The sequence below is a fragment of the Vespula pensylvanica genome, chromosome 5 (assembly GCF_014466175.1).
Source record: "Vespula pensylvanica isolate Volc-1 chromosome 5, ASM1446617v1, whole genome shotgun sequence".
NCBI classification, from domain to species: Eukaryota; Metazoa; Arthropoda; class Insecta; order Hymenoptera; family Vespidae; genus Vespula; species Vespula pensylvanica.
The window spans coordinates 8,951,156-8,970,064 of NC_057689.1; the positions used below are offsets into that span (position 1 = coordinate 8,951,156).

An 18,909-nucleotide genomic window follows, 5' to 3' on the forward strand; every position below is an offset into this window, starting at 1 on the left:
CGTTTGAGCGAGCAAGTGAGAGAGAAAGAGAGAGAGAGAGAGAGAGAGAGAGAGTATCGAAGAAAGAGAGAGGGAGGGAAGGAAAGAGCGCGCTCGAGAAAAGGAAAAAGAGAGAGAGAGAGAGAGAGAGAGAAAGAGCAGAGCACAAACTCGTGGCGCGGAGGTGCCAGCAGGCAGCAGCGGAGACGGAGACGGAGAGTCAGAGGTAGCCCCGTGCTTGTGGCCGCTCGTGGCTCGTTGTAACTCGTTGTAACGCGACGCGAAGGTGCGCCTGGCTCTCTCGTTGCCCGTTACCTCGGTACCAGCACCACCGATACGCGCGTCCCAGCAGGGACAAACGGGAGTGTCGAAGCGGCTCGCGCCAGTGTCGGTAGTGTGATGTGACATCGGCTCGCTCTCGTACCAGACGCGGCCGTCACCGTCTTTCTCTCTCTCTCTCTCTCTTTCTCTCTCTTTCTCTCTCTGTCTCTCTTTCTCTCTCTTTCTCTTCTCTCCGTCTCTTTTTCTTTCCCCTATCTGTATCCCTTTCTTTCTCCTCTTTCTCTTTCTCTCTTACACTTACACACACACCCGCACAAGTTTCTTGTCTCTGAGCCTCTCACTTGCGCGTACACACGCACACGACGCATATTCTGTCTTTCTCATACTTGGCCTCTCTCTATCGTCGAAAGAAAAAGACAGATCTCGTGGTAGCGAGAAGCTACGAAAGTTTTACAAGAAACATCGTCGAGACACAACGCGTTACGCAGCAGGAAACTCCTCGTGTCACGAAGAACGAACAACGTTGTTGTCTCGTCTTCGTTTTCGTCTCCGTCTTCATCGTTGTCGTCGTCGTCATTTTCATCGTCTTCGTCGTCGTCCTCGTCGTCGTCCTCCTCCTTCTCCTCCTCGTCGTAGTCGTCGTCGTCGTCGTCGTCGTCGTCGTCGTCGTCGTCAGTGGACGGTCATCGACGGTTCTTTCGCTCTTGTCCTCGGCTCGGATATCGAGGAGCTCTCTATCGCGAGTCTACGTTGCGCCGTTACGTCGAATGGACCATGAGGTAAGCGAATCCAAGCGTGCCACCGAAAGCGAAGGTAACACCTAAAGTCGCTTTTAGACGAATGCTCGAACGTCGTGCGTGCAGAGGTTATGTTTCTCGATGACCCCTCGCGCTCCCCCCTCCTCCCGCGTGCTACCACCTTCCCGCTTGCCCTCTCTCTCTCTCTCTCCTACACGCTCAACTCCCCTCTTACTTCGTCATCCCTCTCTCTTACTCCATCTCTATCGCGCGAATTCGCACTCCTTTCTCTCGTTCTCTTCACTTCCTCTTCTGACCGACCTGTACGGTACGAGCTCGAGAAAGCTCTCTTTTCAAATAGCATCCTTGTAAAAAATGAAAACTTTTAAATGGTCCCAATTTTCTTTCAAAATTGCCGGCACTCTTTCTCGGTCTCTCTTTCATTATTATCATTAGAATGGTTAAGAATTCACACCTGACGACGTCTCCGTTGCCATCGCCGCCATCACCGCGTGCCTTCTTGCTTCTTTATCTTACGTCCCTCTCCCTCCCCGAACCCTTCTTCACCGCACCTTCGTCATACGCTGATTTCTCTTTCTCTCGCACGAGCGCGCAGTGAAATAAACGTATATACGTGTGCACTCGCAATCTATCGTCTCGTTTCTCTCTCTCTCTCTCTCTCCTCTCTCTCTCTCTCTCTCTCTCTCTCTCTTGTTTTTTCAGTATGTTCGTCGTATCTTTTTTTGCGCGCGACAATTTCGTAATCTTTTGCTTATCGTGTCTCCTCGAAAGCTATCAGCTGTCAGAATTCGTCACGGCAATGCCACCTGTCCGAATATGAAGTCTATTCATTTCCGTTTTAGCGATTTTTCTTTTTCACTCATATTTTATGTCTCTCTCTCTCTCTCTCTCTCTCTCTCTCTCTCTCTCTCTCTCTCTCTCTCTCTCTCTCAACACACACATACACACACACATACACACGTGTTATCGTTTTATCTCTTTTCCTTCGGGAACGTTCATAAAATCGGCCGATCGTCGACGATACAATACATAACATACGTATTTCGTACATCATACATATGTACATACATATATATCCAGTCGCCGAGGGCATCTCTCGTGATCATCGTTCGCATTTGGCGGCTGAGATTTTTCGTGGCGCGTGCGAAGAAACGAAGTGAGAGAGAGGATACAGGCAAAAGAGGATAGTAGATCGGAGAGAGGAGTAGGAAAAGGCTTGTTGATATTTCGGCGTGCAGGCTTTTTCTGGCTTCATAGCGCGACCGGCCTTGAGCCCCTCCGCTCTCCCCACTCCGTGTCCACTATCCCCACCAGTAAACCCTCGGCGCGATAGTCCACGGGATCAGTGTTTCTCAAACCACGGTGGACGACACGTTACGTTATTCTTCTTCCCGGTCCTCCTTTTCTCCAGACGTCTCGAAAACGACGATTAGAAAATTGTCCGTTTCTTTCAACTGTCAACTTAAGAATTAAAATCGTATCGACGAATTGTTAACATTCCTATCATATATTAACGTTACCATTCATTTGTTTAATCCTTGATATTCGTTACAACAAAATTAAACGAAATACTTTGTTCGTCGAACGTTAAGCGTATTTAATCGTTTCGAAACAGATGAGGATTTATCAAGTAGTGTTTACTCAAAGACAAATATTAGACGATCTCGTCCGGTTTCACCGGAAGATGCTTGGAAAGTTTAGTTGCTAAGGGCAAACGACTCTCTTAACTTACGAATTTTTATCATCGGTAACACTTGCAACGATCGATTTTCGAAGAACAGAGTACGAACGACGTCTAATAAACTATCGATGACCTTAGAAAGTGGTTAGGTCGATCGAAGATGCGTTTCCCGTATTTATTAACTACGAAGAAATATAAGAATTGTTGTATAGTTACGGAATGGAGAGTCACTGTTACTCGCACACACCGTCCTATCCTGTGCCTCACGTATCCGTCTCTTTCTCATGATCCTCGACTCTCTCTCTTTCTCTCTCTCTCTCTTTCTCTTTCTCCTTTTCCTTTTCCTTCTCCTCGTCTCATCGTTCCCTTCCCTTCCCTTCGACATCTCTCTTTCTCTCGCTTTCACCCTCCTCTGCCCTTCCGTTCCCTCCCAGTACCAGGTTCTCTCGCTCTCTCTTAATCCGTTTTGTCTTTTCTCGTCTCGTCTCGCCTCGCTTCACCCCACCTCACCCCATCTTACCCCTCCTTGCCTCTCCTCGTCTCGCTTCGCCTCGTCTCGTCTCGCCTTGCCTTGCCTTGCCTTGCTTTGCCTTGCCTTGCCTTGCCTTGCCTCGAATTGCTCGATATCTTTCTCTCTCTCTCTCTCTCTCTTTCTCTCTCTTTCTTTTTTTCGTTCTGTCTTTCACCCCTTTCTCTTTTTCTTTCTTATGGAACGAAGATCGTCGCCGAATCGTTGAAATGCGTTTCTCGCGATAGAAAAACGATGTTGAGCGACGAAAAAGTTTCAGGTAAAGCGATTCTTGACGACGAAAGAAAGGTGGATAAAGAAGGAGGAGGAAGAGGTGAAGGAAGATGAGAGTAGAAAGAGAGAAAGAGGGAGAAAATCGTACGCTTGCTCACGAAGAAAAAGAAACGGGAACGAATGGACGCGGGGCGTTAGCCTGTAGCGGTATACGCACACACGCTCTATACGATCGTCTTTAACGATATGTGTTGGTCACTACATTTCTATGATATGATATAGCTATGTAATACATATATATACGTATCATAGAGATATGCATATCATACTCTAACGTGACTAATTGGGAATGTATTGCTCGAAAGTTAACTTTTTTTTTCTTTTTTTTTTTTTTTAATTTATTTATACGAAATTATACAAATTTATAGGATTCTCATAAGATCCATCAATAATTCTTTTTTTATCGGAAATTTTTTCATTAGAATTAAAAACAACGTTTAGAACTCCGTAGAAATATTATAGAAAAATAATGTGGTATATAAAGCAACACGTGTACTATATATACGTATATATACGTATTTATATACGTATATGTACATATATATGTATGTACTTAGATAAGAAAGAAAATGTAGAAATCTCAATTCGGTGGGATGTTACGCGTCGAGGACGAAGTTGAGGACGAGAGAGTTTCGTCGTTCGAAGGAAGCACCGAGCCGAAGCAAGATCGGCACCGTTTCGCCTTGGATGCTCCACCTACGCGATACCGGATCACCGTGTTGTACTCTAGGATGACGCGTTCTCATTTCTTCTTTCGTAGTTATCGTCGTCATCCTCGTCGTAGTTGTCGTAGTTGTATCGTGTGCGCGCGCTCATTGGCCCGAAACCAAGTCCTCTAACGACGACGATAGCTTTCACGGAATCTACGAGAAACGACGTTTCTAACTGTTTATCAAAACGAACAATCAAAATGTAATTACATTGTATATATGTATGTACACACACACACACACACACACAGAGAATGGACTATGTAACGTGATCGAATTAAAAAGATTCTTATAATTAAGAATTAAACAAAATGTGAGAATAAGTAAAGTTAATCTTATGATCCATCCTGTCTCTGTTTATACACATACACACATGTATGTATGATATGTATATATATATACAAACACTATATATGTATGTACGTATATACATCTATGTACGTAGAGATAAAACAAGAGCATGGTTAGACCCAGTAGAACGCTCGAGCGAACGATCGTTCACGTTATCTACTAATGCGTGCTACACGTTTTTGAGATCAAGAGACTTCGGAATGGACCTTTCGCGATCCGGTTTCTATTGTGCAAGAGTCGATATATTAATGTCCGAGTCAATTCGGTCGCCATACTTTTCCTCGTTGAATAACATCGTACTAGTAGTGGACTTTCCAAGTCTGAACACCGAAGGGATTAATATAGCTATCTTGAGAGTAACTTATGGTTTCTGATATATATATATATATATATATATATATATATATATATGTATGTATGTATATATAGACAATACGGAAGGCCAAACGCTATAGTTCTTAACACGCCCCACCTGGATACTTTTATAAGAGGATCGATGGCTGCTTGCGATTAAAAGCGCGACGATTTGATTTGCGGGTGTGAAAAATAAAAAATGAGTGATCTCTCGCATGACGTAACGTAAGCGAGCGAACGAGCAAGCAAGCAAGCAAGCAAGCGAACAAATGAACGAACGAACAAACGAACGCTCGATTTCAAGTAGGTCGTAAACGATCGTAAAAGGCTGCGCGTCTCGTTATTACATTCTCGATCGCTAATCTTCAGCTATCCTGAGAAACGTGCATCCTTGACGTTGCATATTTCCTTGTCAGGGACGGAATGATTTTCGTTGTGGGAACGACGTCGGATCGAGTTAAAGATCGCACTACAATACAAGTCCAAAGACGTTGCTGTTATCGTCAAGAATCATCGAATGCGCGTAAAGCCTCGGACATTTAACAATTAATTTAACGAGACACGTGCATCGGTGTACTATAACTATCCGCGTGTATTCGTGCGCGTCTATGTAATGAAAGAATGTATGAGCGACGAGTACAGAGCACGTAAGTGCATAATCCGTACGCATGAGATGCGCGCACGCGTTCAACGTTACGTTGCGAAAATCGCACGGACGTGTCCTCGTCATTGGTGTCATGAAGAGGCAGAAGGCGGAGGAGGTAGAGGCGACGAGTCTGTCCGTCTGTCTGTCTGTCCGTCCGTCCGTCCGTCCATCTGTCTGTCCGTTTGTCTGTCCTCTCTCGCGATCGTAGCTCGCGAACACACACAACATACGTACTCGGCCGTAATCGCTACGCGAGATTGCGCAAGGCTCCTTCGACTCGATCTTATCGTTCCTCCTTCTGTATATACGTACATTTCTATACGAATGTATACGCATACAATACACGCATATATGTAGACTCTACTCGACGCATACCTTCTTGTAATGCGCTCGTGTCCTGCCGACGGCCTATGTGTAATCAACTCGCACAGTGCACACTCTCTACCCGTCCACTTTGTGCCTCTCTTGGCACACGGAGGAACATAGAGTGAGAGGTGAGAGCGAGAGAGAGAGAGAGAGAGAGAGAGAGAGGGCCACGCAACTCACGAGCTCTGAAGTCCACATAAGCTGGAAGCTCCCTCGATCCTTGAGACGCGGATAGGCCTAGCGCGACTTATGAATATTGATGAACCTTTCTCGACGCACCGGCTTCTCGACCGCACCTCGATCACTCGTTTCTACCGCGGGAATGATCTTCCTCTTCCTCGTCCCTCTTCGTCCGTTCGTTTTTTAGTCGCATATAGAGGGATCGGTCTTGCGATAATTCGATCTCTTCCCCCATATCGCGAATTTTTCTTTCATATCCTTTCTTTTCTTTTTCCCTTTTTTCTTTCCATATCTCTTGCAAACAAGTTTAACGATATATCTTTCATTTCGTTTTGAATTAAAAATAATTATGTAAGAAAATAATTATACGAAAGTTTGATTATTCTTTATTGATAAAAGTTGAATGGTATTCGAAAAGAAAAAAAATATCGATATATCGAAGCATCGATAGAACAGAGGGACGAAGATCGGTATCCTTCGAAGAAGCAGTTACTACGCCACTGCAGTTACGTGCACCGATCGCCGCGTCGCACGGCCTCCCGTTCTCCGTTGCACTCGGTATGGCATTCTTTTGGTAGCGGGGATTCGATAGTAGTTAACTTAACTCGCCGCCACCAACCGATCCGCTCGGATCAACACGTATGCGCTCAGATGCGTGCGAGCACTCGCTCGGCGAGTAAGTACGCGTTCTTCAGAAAAATCAAGACCCGCCACTCTCGAAAAGCTTCTCTTTTATTTTTGAAAGCAAAAAAACAAAAGAAGAAAAAAGACGCGAGCCTCTCCTCTGATGCGAACGCTCGAAAATGCAAATGATCCAAAGTAACAGGTACTAACGAGAAGGTGTGTGGCATTCCCTCGATCTCGATCCTCGAGATATGACGTGTCCCGATAACTCCTCCCGTTCCGAAGATCGAAGGTGGACTGACGAATCGCGTTGCAATTTCCGGCTTGTAAAAAAAAAAAAATAACGCGAAGAAAAATACTGATCATCTTTCATTTATATTTCCTTTTTATATATCATTTATATTTTCTTCGAGTCGAGTAGACATCGATTAAAATCGAGTATCGCTTGAAGTAATCGTTAAGCTATTGGTTTTCGTACCTACTGCATATATCGTATTTCCATCCGTGATACATTTTCTATTTCGTTCGAAACTGGTGTTGGTACCAAAGCGACTTCTTAGTCATCGAATCGATCGATAGATCCGCGTCGATATCTCGTTTTTTAGAGGAAGTAAATATTCGTCGAAGTGAAAAAGATAGCGATAGAAGTTATGCGGGAGACAGGGCACGATATATCCGAGGTGCATTTCGAAAAGAAAATGCTCTCGGTACTCTCTCGGGCCGTTCGGTCGTGAGACGACAGCTGCTCGCAAGCCGTTCACGAATCGAACCGGTTCTCGACGCCGGTCAAAAATGCCTTACGGCTGGTAATAATAATTTTAATCGACACGCAGCTCAGGCCACTGGGTATCCCCGACTCGCGTCTCGTATATATTCGTGAGATATCAAAGATATGCGCGGCTGGCCCCGCTCGACAAGGCCCACTGGCCCGGGTGAAAGGAAAACGCGCGAGCTCGCGCCTACCTTCGATGAAATAGAGAGACGGAGACGGATACGAAAGATAGATAGAGAGAAAGAGAGAGAGAGAGAGAGAGAGAGAGAGAGAGAGAGGAAGAGAGAGAGGGAAAGAGAGAGAAAGAGAGATTCCACAGAGAACGAAGGCTTCTTGTTGGTACGCAACCACGAGAGGTAAGGAGTTTTCATGGAATACCACGATGCTTTGAGATTCTAACAGCTAATACGAGAACAATTATTATAACACGCAGTATTAGCTTTTAATATTCGAATAAAATTAAACGAGATAATATAATTAAAGGAAGTAAACAAACAAGCACAAGTATCCAAGAAAAAATGCTGTAATACATCTAACGTGTTTGAAATGTTGATTATAAAAGGCTCTATAATTATCACAATGTGATTGATATCCTTTTGTCTCGTCCTTTGTTTCCATTGGTTGGTAGGACGAGGTATGAATAGAGTATTAAAAGGAAACTCGGCAATGCTAGTTTAACTTTCTGTCTAGTCTTCTTCGATAGGTTTGTCTAATCGCATACGACATTGAACCACCGATAATATGGTGGAATAATCGTGTTCTACCGTTTAGTAACGATCTTATTAATACAAATCGTTTAGATTAGAAAACATTTTATTTTGTTTCTTTCCTTTTCTCTTTCTTTCTTTTTTTCTTTTTAAGTGCGTTCCTATATACACTTACATACCGTATATTATACTTACATTTGTAAATTCAATACATCGTGTTTCTTACGGGAGAAAAGCGGTATCGCGAAGAAAAACACACGTGCGCGAGACGAAGGAAGTGCAATGTGAGATAAGCGAGACGTTTTATACGCGGCGAGAGAGGCTTTGAGTAAAAGAAAAGAAAGACTGAAAGTTCGAGGTACCGTTTTGTTTCGTTCGTTCGCTCATTCGTTCGTTCGAATACTCGTAGTCGAATATTCTTTAAGATCGACTTTTATTAATATGTACTTTGTTTATATGTATACATATACATATATATACATATACATATATATGTGTATATATATATATATACGTATGTATATGTATGTATATATATACGTATGTACATATAAACATTATACATACATATATATTTGTACGAATCAAATTTTTTCTTATTCTTTGATAATTATATAACTTTATGTTCGTTGCTGATAAATGTCCATAAAGTGTTCTACAATTCATTCACTTTCCTCGATCGTTAGATGAACAGATTGTGAGACTTTATTGGTCATACGAAGAAAGAGAGAGATTTTCTTTGAATGATCGACCGTAAAATGCATCATGAACAATCATCTGTGATAGGAGACGCCGACGCAAGCGGACGTTGTACTTGACTCGCATTTCCTCAACAACGACGACGAGAACGACACGACGAAGAGGCTGCCGGCAGCAACGTAATACAGTTACAAGCAGCTCGTCTTTTGCGTTTCTTTCACGGTCACACTCTCTGTGAGACTCTCGATCGGGGACTCTGCCTCACTCGACCCGCTTAAAATAGAGCCGTCGTATAGTCCGTGGGTCGTCGATCTCTCTTCCGTGTCACCTGCCACACCGTTTACCACTCGTCTCAAGCTGTGACTTTGAAGTCAGTTGAATGTTCGTCGTGCTAAAAAAAAAAAGGCAGAAGAAGAAAAAGAAACAGAAAAAAAATATTTTTACTACGGGAGACTTCCGATCGATACGTCCTACGTGCTATTGTAATCATTTCCTTAATCGTCTTGAATTCCTTGACATTTTAAATCCCAAGTATGGTATTTTTTGGATTGCCTAGAAAAACTCAGATCGTTGTTGTATCTCTCCCAAGATTGTTTCGTCGAGGCTACGGTTATAATGAAACTACCGGCACCTACGTATGTGCGTTAATTCGTTATGATATATTCGTATAAGATGAGATCGATGCACTTAAAAAATATATTTATTTGCAAGACGATAAACTTTCTTAGGATGAAGTTGAAGAATCCAGTTGAAAACTGATCACTCTGTTATACTATAACACTTTCCTACGAGGACAAAGCTCGATTCTGGCAATTCGTCAACGAAGAAAGAGGGAAACTAATGTTAACTACGCGAGAAAAGAACTAACGTTTGATTTATTTTGTTATTACGAAAAATTCACGAATAGGATGAAAAATTATAGCATCATATAGATACATACGTACATCGATATATAATATGTATCTACAGACAGAGAGAGAGAGAGAGAGAGAGAGAGAGAGAGAGAGAGAGAGAGAGAGAGAGAGATAGAGAGAGACGAAACGGTACTCGAACTAACGGCTCAAAGCCGAATCCACGTTCATAGAAGTTCTCGGGAGAGAAGTTACGCGACTTGGAACGACCGAGAAGAGGAGGTATTCAAGACGATGAGGAACGAGGGATAGGAGCTGGGCCAGGAAGACAGAGGGAAGGGAAGGGAGGCAAGAGGGATAGAAGAGGAAGGGGACACGCTCGTTGCACCGTCGGTGGTAACGGCGGGTGGCGTGGCGTGGCCGTGCGATGCTTGCAGGAGTGGGGAGAGAAGACCTTGAGCCGCGTCACGTGACCCCGAAGGTGCATAAGAGTCGGGTAGGGCGCTTGCAGAGGGCCTTGACCTTACGGACGACGCCGCCACCGCCACCGCAACCGCCACCACCATAACCATAGCCATAGCCGCCACCGTGCCCCGACCATGCAACGACTTAGGAGAAGAGCACGATCCTCGACCGTCTATGACTCTTCGTGAAAGACCGCAACTTTTTACGTTATCTCTCTCTCTCTCTCTCTCTCTCTCTTTCTCTCTCTCCCTCTCTCTCCCTCCCTGCCTCATCTGTCGTTTCCATTATCATCCAGTCGTGGCTCTTACTTGCGAACGAGCATGTAACATTTTGCGTCTACAGAGACGTCTCTTCTCAAGATCGACGTCTTCGAATATTAGCTTCAGATTTATAGGGATCGGTAAAATCCACAGGTGTGGTATATAAATACTAAAGGATCTGTAAGACTAAAGGATTAGGATAGAATTTCTTTGTTATGGACTTCTTAGATATTTATCCCGAATAATTGCAGAGATGCTGTGCGATACCTGCACATCCGTTGGTACATTGTAGATACATCGAAAGAATCGTAGAATATGTGTGCGACTGTCCCACCACAAACAGACCGCAAGGTTCGCGCTTTTTTCTTCTTTAACTTTGCTGACTCTTCATATCTCTCGTTCGTTGAGAAAGCATACCGGCGAAGCAGATAGGTTCATTTTTGAATATAAATTTCTAAAAACGTTCAACGACGTTTTAACATCGTCGATATCTTATGTAATATATGTATATGTATGTATGTAAGTACGTTCTTTTGAATTATAGACGAAGTGCACAACTGTGCAGTATCTATCATGGGAATCACGTAGCGTCATCCAAGAGCGTGAATCAATGACCCGAAGATAATATGTGTAAGATGGACGTACAAAAATGGTGCGTGACACAGGTTCCAATCTCCGTGCACGCGGGCAATGACCTGAAATTATAATATTCTTCTTTCGTACGCGCGTCTGTTAAAAAATCCTCGTGTTTTCATTAATTTTTCCTTTTTAACGATATATCTCAACAATAATTTTTTTTTGTTTTTTTTTTTATCTACCGTTAGTTAATTAATTCATTAATCAATGAATTTGAAATATTAATAGTTAATAGGCTAATGCTGTTTACATATCACATTTCGCAATTCTAATCGATTGTTATGCTTATCTTTTTCAGTTATAGAGAAAGAAAGACGTGCGAGGTGACAGAAATCTGACTGGCATTCGCGAAAGATTAGTTGTAATAAACGAATCATCGTAGAGATAGACGGTGGCAATCGCAAAATCGGTGATTAAGGGTGCGCTCAGGATGCTGTACAATCTCACGAAGATCGAGAGGATTCGAGTCGCGTTGAGAGCGTATTGGAGTTCAACCAGCTGAGAATGTCGGAGCAAAACGGGCCTGGCGATGGCCCGGGACCTGGTCCAGGTTGGTGGCCGTCGACACAATCTTGGAAGTCGTCTGGTTCCGTCGGATCAAACTCGTCGTCGTCTTCTACCTCCGGTACAAGCGGCGGCTCCACTTCCGTTTCTGCCTCCTGCGCCACCGCCGCCGCCACCGCACCCACCACCGGATCGGCCTCGTCAGTCTCACCGACGTCCTCCTCCACCTGCTGTTCCTCCTCATCCATCGGCAATTCTACGATGACTACTACTCGTTCTACGGAGGCAGGGAAGAACGTTTCTGTAACTGCGATCAATGTCCCACCTACTCATGAAATGCATGATGGTAAAAATGAGACAGATAAAAAGCTTTATTATAAAGTGTATACAACGTAAATTAATATCCACAACGTAGAGTAATTATAAAACCCATTAAATTCGTAGGCAAAGGCATCTGTAAGTATCTAGGAGGTCAAAATGGCGTGACGGTGTCCGTAGTTTCAAATTGCGGCTCGGTACTTGGCTGTACGAGTAGTACCAGCAGCGTGGGCTCGCATGGCATCGGTATCGGTATTCTCGGTTCAAATGCCACGGATATCGACGACGCGGACGACAGCGACGGTGAAATAAGCAAGATCGACTTCCGTGGTGTCAATCTGCGAACCAAGAAGAAACGAGATATCTCCGTAAATCAGAGCGGTGAGAAAATCGGCGATTGCGATGGCGAAGGTGAAAGCGGAGCTTGCGACGGTAACGATACGTCCCAACAGCAACAACCAGAGAGACCTATGTCATGGGAAGGAGAGCTCTCCGATCAAGAGATGTCTTCGAACACCCTCACTAATCAGGTGCATACACTGATAGATGATGTAATAACTTTCATTTATATTGTTTAGGATATCGTATATGGTTCTTTCAGTTCCATGACATAATTATTAAGATAAGTCACGTAACGATTAAGCAACGTTTGACTCGTCTGCGATGTTAGATACTCGTAATATTTGTATCGATTCCCGTTTTCGGTAGGATCAACATGAGGAAACATCGATGGAAGGTGTTCAAGTTTGCGGTTCCAGTCCCGGACCTGTAGAGCAAAAGTTTCCGATAAAGCCAGAACCAGACTTTCGGTCAAGTCCAGGATACACGCTTGGTTCTTTTCACGAAGGGAATTTGTCTTTAAGTCACAACCAACAATTACAGCAACAACGTGGTATCGAAAATCTTGAACAAACACAACAGAGCGACCTACCTCTTCTCGTGGGAAAACTACTCGGTGGATACAATAGTTCCACTCCAAATCACAGTCCGGTTCTTAATCCAAGACATCATTTGACCAAGCACAGTCACACGCGATCGCAGGTAATGAAATGACTCTTCTCTGTGCGTTTAAAACTTCTTTGCAGTTCGTGTATAAATATCACTTCTTTTTTTGTTTAATCGTAGGTACCATCACCGGATTCCGCGATTCATTCTGCCTACAGTGTCTTCAGTTCTCCAACCCAAAGTCCTCACGCTGCAAGACATTCCGCCTTAGGAGCAGGAAGCCCCATTCCTTCTTCCTCGCTCTCCTTATCTCGACATAGCTTCAATAATTCGACGTCCTCCTTATCACTCTCCCTCTCTCACTCGCTCTCGCGTAATAATTCAGATGCTTCGAGCAGCTGTTACAGTTATGGCTCTTTGAGTCCACCTACGCATTCTCCCGTCCAACAGCCTCGACATCCGCACGCTCACTCGCAACATCAGCATCAGCAAGTAGCACAAGGTAGTCCTTTGCATCTCCCAACGGTTGCTGCTTCGGCCGTGAGCGCGCACCATTACTCCTCTTCCGCACCAGGATCAGAGCTTTCCTCGGATGGACATCCTGGAACGGAAGATCAAGAAGACTGTAGAATACCTGCTGCACCATCGGGTATCTCCACACGACAGCAGTTAATTAATAGCCCCTGTCCGATCTGCGGCGATAAGATCAGTGGATTTCATTACGGTATCTTCTCGTGTGAATCGTGCAAGGGCTTTTTCAAGAGGACCGTCCAGAACCGCAAAAACTATGTGTGCCTTAGGGGTGCAGGTTGTCCTGTTACCGTTGCCACAAGAAAGAAATGCCCCGCTTGTCGATTCGACAAATGCCTCAATATGGGAATGAAACTCGAAGCGATTAGAGAGGATCGTACCAGAGGTGGTAGGAGCACTTATCAATGTACATATACTTTACCGGCAAATCTCGTTGGTAGTCCTGCGAACAACATGACGGCAAGCGATAAGATGAACGCTGCTGGTAACTGCAGTCCTGCACCGCCCGGTAGCGAACATCATTATTCCGTTAGACATCATTCGAATCACTCGTATAAAGTACAAGTAGTACCGCAGCTTTTGCAGGACATCATGGATGTGGAACATCTTTGGCATTACAATGACAGTGATCGTATAACTGGCATTCAATCTGGTGTGATAACTTCTGGTGGAACTAGGAGCGCTCCTGCCAGTGACATGTTGTTAGGGAGCGGAAACGGCGGAGGAACTGGCGCTTCTGCCGGTCGAAATGGATCCGCTACCAATGGCTCTGGTACTGATTGTTCCACCAACGGGCATGCTAGTAACAATATTAATAGTAGAAGGGAAGATAATACCGCAAGACCCTGTCCAACTGGCTCGGCTTCCACCGGTAGCCACGAACAATTATCCGCTAACGCTGCTAATGTCAGCAACTGTAATTCCCAAATGTGCGGGAATTCTAATGGTAATCCATCGCAACATCCGGACTTTCTTTCGAATCTTTGCAATATCGCCGATCATCGTCTGTATAAGATAGTCAAATGGTGTAAGAGTTTGCCACTTTTCAAAAATATTTCAATCGACGATCAGATCTGTTTACTGATCAATTCATGGTGCGAGTTGCTGCTCTTCTCTTGTTGTTTCCGTAGTATGAGCACTCCTGGTGAAATAAGGGTATCTCTCGGCAAGTCGATCACTTTAGAGCAAGCAAGGCAACTTGGTTTAGCGACTTGCATCGAGAGGATGCTCGCTTTCACCAATAATTTGAGAAGGCTAAGGGTGGATCAATACGAATACGTAGCGATGAAGGTAACTTTCTTCGATCGAATTACTTGTCTTTGGCGGTTGGTCGATGATCGTAAGAGTCGATTAATTTCTTTTCGTTTTTGTTTTTGAACGAAGGTGATAGTGTTACTTACGTCCGACACCAGTGAATTAAAAGAACCCGAGAAAGTTAGAGCTTCTCAAGAAAAGGCTTTACAGGCACTTCAACAATATACTATTGCCAGGTATCCAGAAATGCCTGCCAAATTTGGTGAACTATTATTGAGGATTCCGGATTTACAAAGGACGTGTCAAGCAGGAAAGGAATTATTAAGTGCGAAGCGTGCGGAAGGAGAAGGCAGCTCGTTCAACTTATTAATGGAATTATTGAGAGGTGATCATTAAAACCATCGCCGGGACAGTGAACAATGCCGTGAGTTACTACCCTTGATTTTAATTTCATACAAACTATTTCTCTGTTTTTCCATGATAAGATACGATCGAATATGTTTTCAACGATTATTTTCAATTATACTTTCTCTTTCTAGATTCCATGCTTATAGGGTCCATAAGCTTAGGGAATTGGATTCGCTAAGTAAATAGAAAAAAGCTGTTAAACTAGTACCAGATGACTGGAATATACGCATGGTCCATAATATTAGCACTTGGTGAGGGGGGTACGTTCGTGTAAGTCTAACTGAATATTGGAAAGCTAAAGTCTAAAAAAGAAAAGAAAAGAAAAAAAATATTTCTCTCAAAATGCTTCCGTACTAAACTCGCATGCCCGCTGCCTTGAATTATATCAATTTCGATGCGGCCTAAATTATGCTCGAAATGTTCAGCGTGCATGTAAATGCAAATGAGACTGAAAAAATAACTGACGGTGACACACAGAGCATTTACTTTACAATAATGAGCGTTGTACAAAGAAAGTTGGTATGATGTAGCATTAAAATGCTACGATCTATTTAGATAGGTCAAATCCGTCCCATTGCCTGCTTTACAATAATGTGTATAGTCCGCAGTTGGGACGGAAATTACCTTTATTCATGATTGTAATAAAGCAACCAGTATTTTATATTGTTTTCTGCTTACTTAAGAATATGGCATAAAAATGTCTTATATATATCCCAGTTACAAAAGTGTACTTAAAACATCAGTCGACCAATTGCTTATTTATAAGGTAGTTAATCGAATAATAATTCATAGTTAGTAATACTTAGTTAGTATGTATCCAATGGAAAAAGCGATTATAAAAGCTCATATTACACTTTTTATTCTTTTACATGACATAATGTTACATCAGTAATAGAATTAAACTTCCTTAAATCAGAGCAGACACGAATATTCACTCAGCTTCATAAAATAGTATTTACAGTGCGCTTGGCAGCTAAATTACAATAAAACCTTTGTTAGAAGAAACAGTAACTGTATTAAATTGCCATGATGCTCCAATAGATATAAATATTTAGTTTACAATATTATTACAACGGCTACATAAGTTGAACTAAACAAATTAGGTAGGCAAGAAATCAATTTCATTTTCTTCCCTATTTTTCAAGGACAACGCGTCTGAAGAAGTTCGTTAAAGTGATATTAATTACGTAAACTTTATTTCAAGTGGTAAACAAAGGAAGAAAATAAGTATAATGCTAATGTTCATTTCGTACGTATCCTCCGATAACGATTATGTGCTATCAGCACGTCATTTGGAAAAGTCGACTTATGTTTTTCGTAAAAAAAGCCTTTAATATCATAGTCATTAATTTACAATGCAATTTGTTTGCAAAATCTTAATCTAAAATAAAGTGGTCCAATAATGAATACGAAATATATTTAAATCACGTCTAAAATCGATACAACATGACATTTTCTGGAAGAATATATTATCTAAAATGTTAACAAACGAGGATGGTAATCTTATTGCTACTGCAGTTTGTCGACAATATAACAAATTTTTTTCTAAAAAAGAAAAAAAAGGAAAAAAAAAAAAAGAAAAAAGTCAATAAAAAGAAAAAAAAATTAATCTAAAAAAGATGTATTGGAATATTAGAAATATACTATTTAAATTTAATATTTATTCTGAAGGTTTTTGTCTCAATTTATGCACATGATTAACAAAGTAGCAAACTATTAAAGTGCTTTACGACAACCACAAAATAATAAAGATTGGTAACTTCTTCAGATTTAACGTTATAATGATATATAGCGTAAGATCTGTAGTATATATGCCACAGCTTTAATTGTATATTATATATATATATATGTGTATGTATATGTATATGTATATGTATATGTATATGTATATAATGTACCAAAAAGTAGACACTGTTATCACTGTTGTAAAATGCTCTGTAAAACATAGAAGTTTATTGTTATATTGTAAAAATCGTATATATTTCTGGTATCTTTATACATTCGTTTTATTGAAAACATATTTATTTTGATATAAATAGACAAATTTGTGGTGTGCAAAAAGAATTACCAACAATATATATATATATAATTGATCAGTGATCCTTGTAGATGACAAATTTTATAAAAGAATAGAAATTACTATTTATCGATAATGCTTTTACGAGACTGTCATATTGATGTATTGTTCTTTTTTGTTATAGAGAGCCCGATTTGTATTCAGGTGAATGATTAGCACCAAAAACAATGTTTGATCTCAGGATCAATTTATATATAGGGATACAGTTAATTTGCAATACTTAATTTCTAATATAGGTTATACGAACTGTCTTCCTCTATTTTTTATTTATATAGTTCCATTTTTATAAAATGTCAATATTAATCACTGATTTTTAATGTATATCTGCATATATATTATGTTCATGATAACTGGACCACCTATATTATAAATTATTACTCAGTAATTATATTACCTTATCATCTTATGATAATATTTTGTATATGTCAATTTTTTAAAAGAAAGCTGGTAACATAATACATAACTTAGCCAGTATTTTGAACAATTCATAATGAATTGGTATTAAAACAAATGACAAAGCAAATGTCTAATACAGTTAGTTATTTAGAACAAGGCGGCGAAAGTAACTTTGTACATATGAAGAGAAATAATATTTTGTGGTATTGAGTGTATGGGAAATGGATGAGACAGAGAAGAAAGCTAATCTAATAACAAGTTGATCGTTCAACTTAAAAATAGAAGAGTATGGAATACATTTATAAAAAGATAAATATTTGCCTGTTAAAAATGACTATTTTCTATGTTTATGTTTGATAAAAGTTATGTCTCCATATTTTAATGAAATAATTATACTTCAAATCGTATTAATTGACTTTATTTTAAGTTGTGCTTCTTTATGCGTGAAAGGACAAATCTTGTGTAATTTGTAAAAGATTAAAATAATTCAGGCTATAGTCCAAATTAAGTAAACCTACATATATAGAAAAACATGTCCATGTTATATAAATAGTCTTCCGTTCTTCAAGGATATAACCACTATGGAGAAAAAAATTTATATTTAATATTATAAAATATAAAGATTCTTGGAAATCTTTTCATCAATTACGACAATATTGGGATGAAGCTGTATAACATTATTGAAGTATGCAGTTGTCAAAGAGCTTAGATATGATAAACTATAACATCTATTTTATATAGATACGCGCATGTGAAATATGTAAACATAACAAAGATAATATAAAAATTCACTTTATACATCAATTATATTGAATACAAAAATATGAACCAGAAAAAGATTAATATTAAACAGATATTGTACTTTAGAAATAATTTTATAGATACTCGCATACAATATTTTTTTTATTAACTATATTATCTAATGCAACAAAAAATTTATCCTTATAAAGAATTCTTGTAAGGAATGTGAAACAAAAGATAAAGAAAATTTAATGTGTCATAATCATCAGATTCAATGATCTCTATGAACGTTGTATAGCAAGTTATAAATCTTATTTTAGATTTGAATATATGCTAATGCACACGATAAAAATTATTATGTAATAGGTCTCTTGTGCACGTTTCTCACGAAAATTATATATTTGATTTGAGAACGCAGATTTAGCTATACAGAAAGAAAAACAAATACAATATAGTTGCGCGTAATTACAAAAATATCGCATTTCCAAGGATGGTAGCTACACATACGATGAAGAGATGGCTATACAAGAAAAAACATCGTTAGAATGTAGTTTTATACATACACACACAAATAATACTTATAAAATAAAGATCTTTTTACGAAATTACGTG

The 18,909-nt window shown here is 40.7% G+C and overlaps 1 protein-coding gene across 4 annotated transcripts; it reads left to right on the forward strand.

Annotated features, from left to right (window-relative positions):
* The first annotated feature begins 73 nt into the window (after positions 1–73).
* On the forward strand, positions 74–18,902 carry LOC122629513 (nuclear hormone receptor FTZ-F1 beta). 4 transcript variants are annotated; one of them, XR_006327283.1, is made up of 8 exons: positions 74–1,040; positions 11,422–11,973; positions 12,072–12,475; positions 12,654–12,986; positions 13,071–14,711; positions 14,805–15,099; positions 15,215–15,353; positions 17,285–18,902. XR_006327283.1 is itself a non-coding variant. In XM_043813007.1 (8 exons), exons 3-7 carry the CDS (start codon positions 11,628–11,630, stop codon positions 15,069–15,071), a joined length of 2,991 nt encoding a protein of 996 aa, XP_043668942.1. In that variant the 5' UTR covers positions 7,797–7,861; positions 11,032–11,139; positions 11,422–11,627; the 3' UTR covers positions 15,072–15,099; positions 15,215–18,902. The 4 variants fall into 4 exon arrangements, 3 of the variants coding, with proteins under 3 accessions (XP_043668941.1, XP_043668943.1, XP_043668942.1); XM_043813007.1 differs by lacking the exon at positions 74–1,040 and adding exons at positions 7,797–7,861; positions 11,032–11,139 and having other exon boundaries at positions 15,215–18,902; XM_043813006.1 differs by lacking the exon at positions 17,285–18,902 and having other exon boundaries at positions 15,215–15,744.
* The last annotated feature ends 7 nt before the right edge of the window (positions 18,903–18,909 follow it).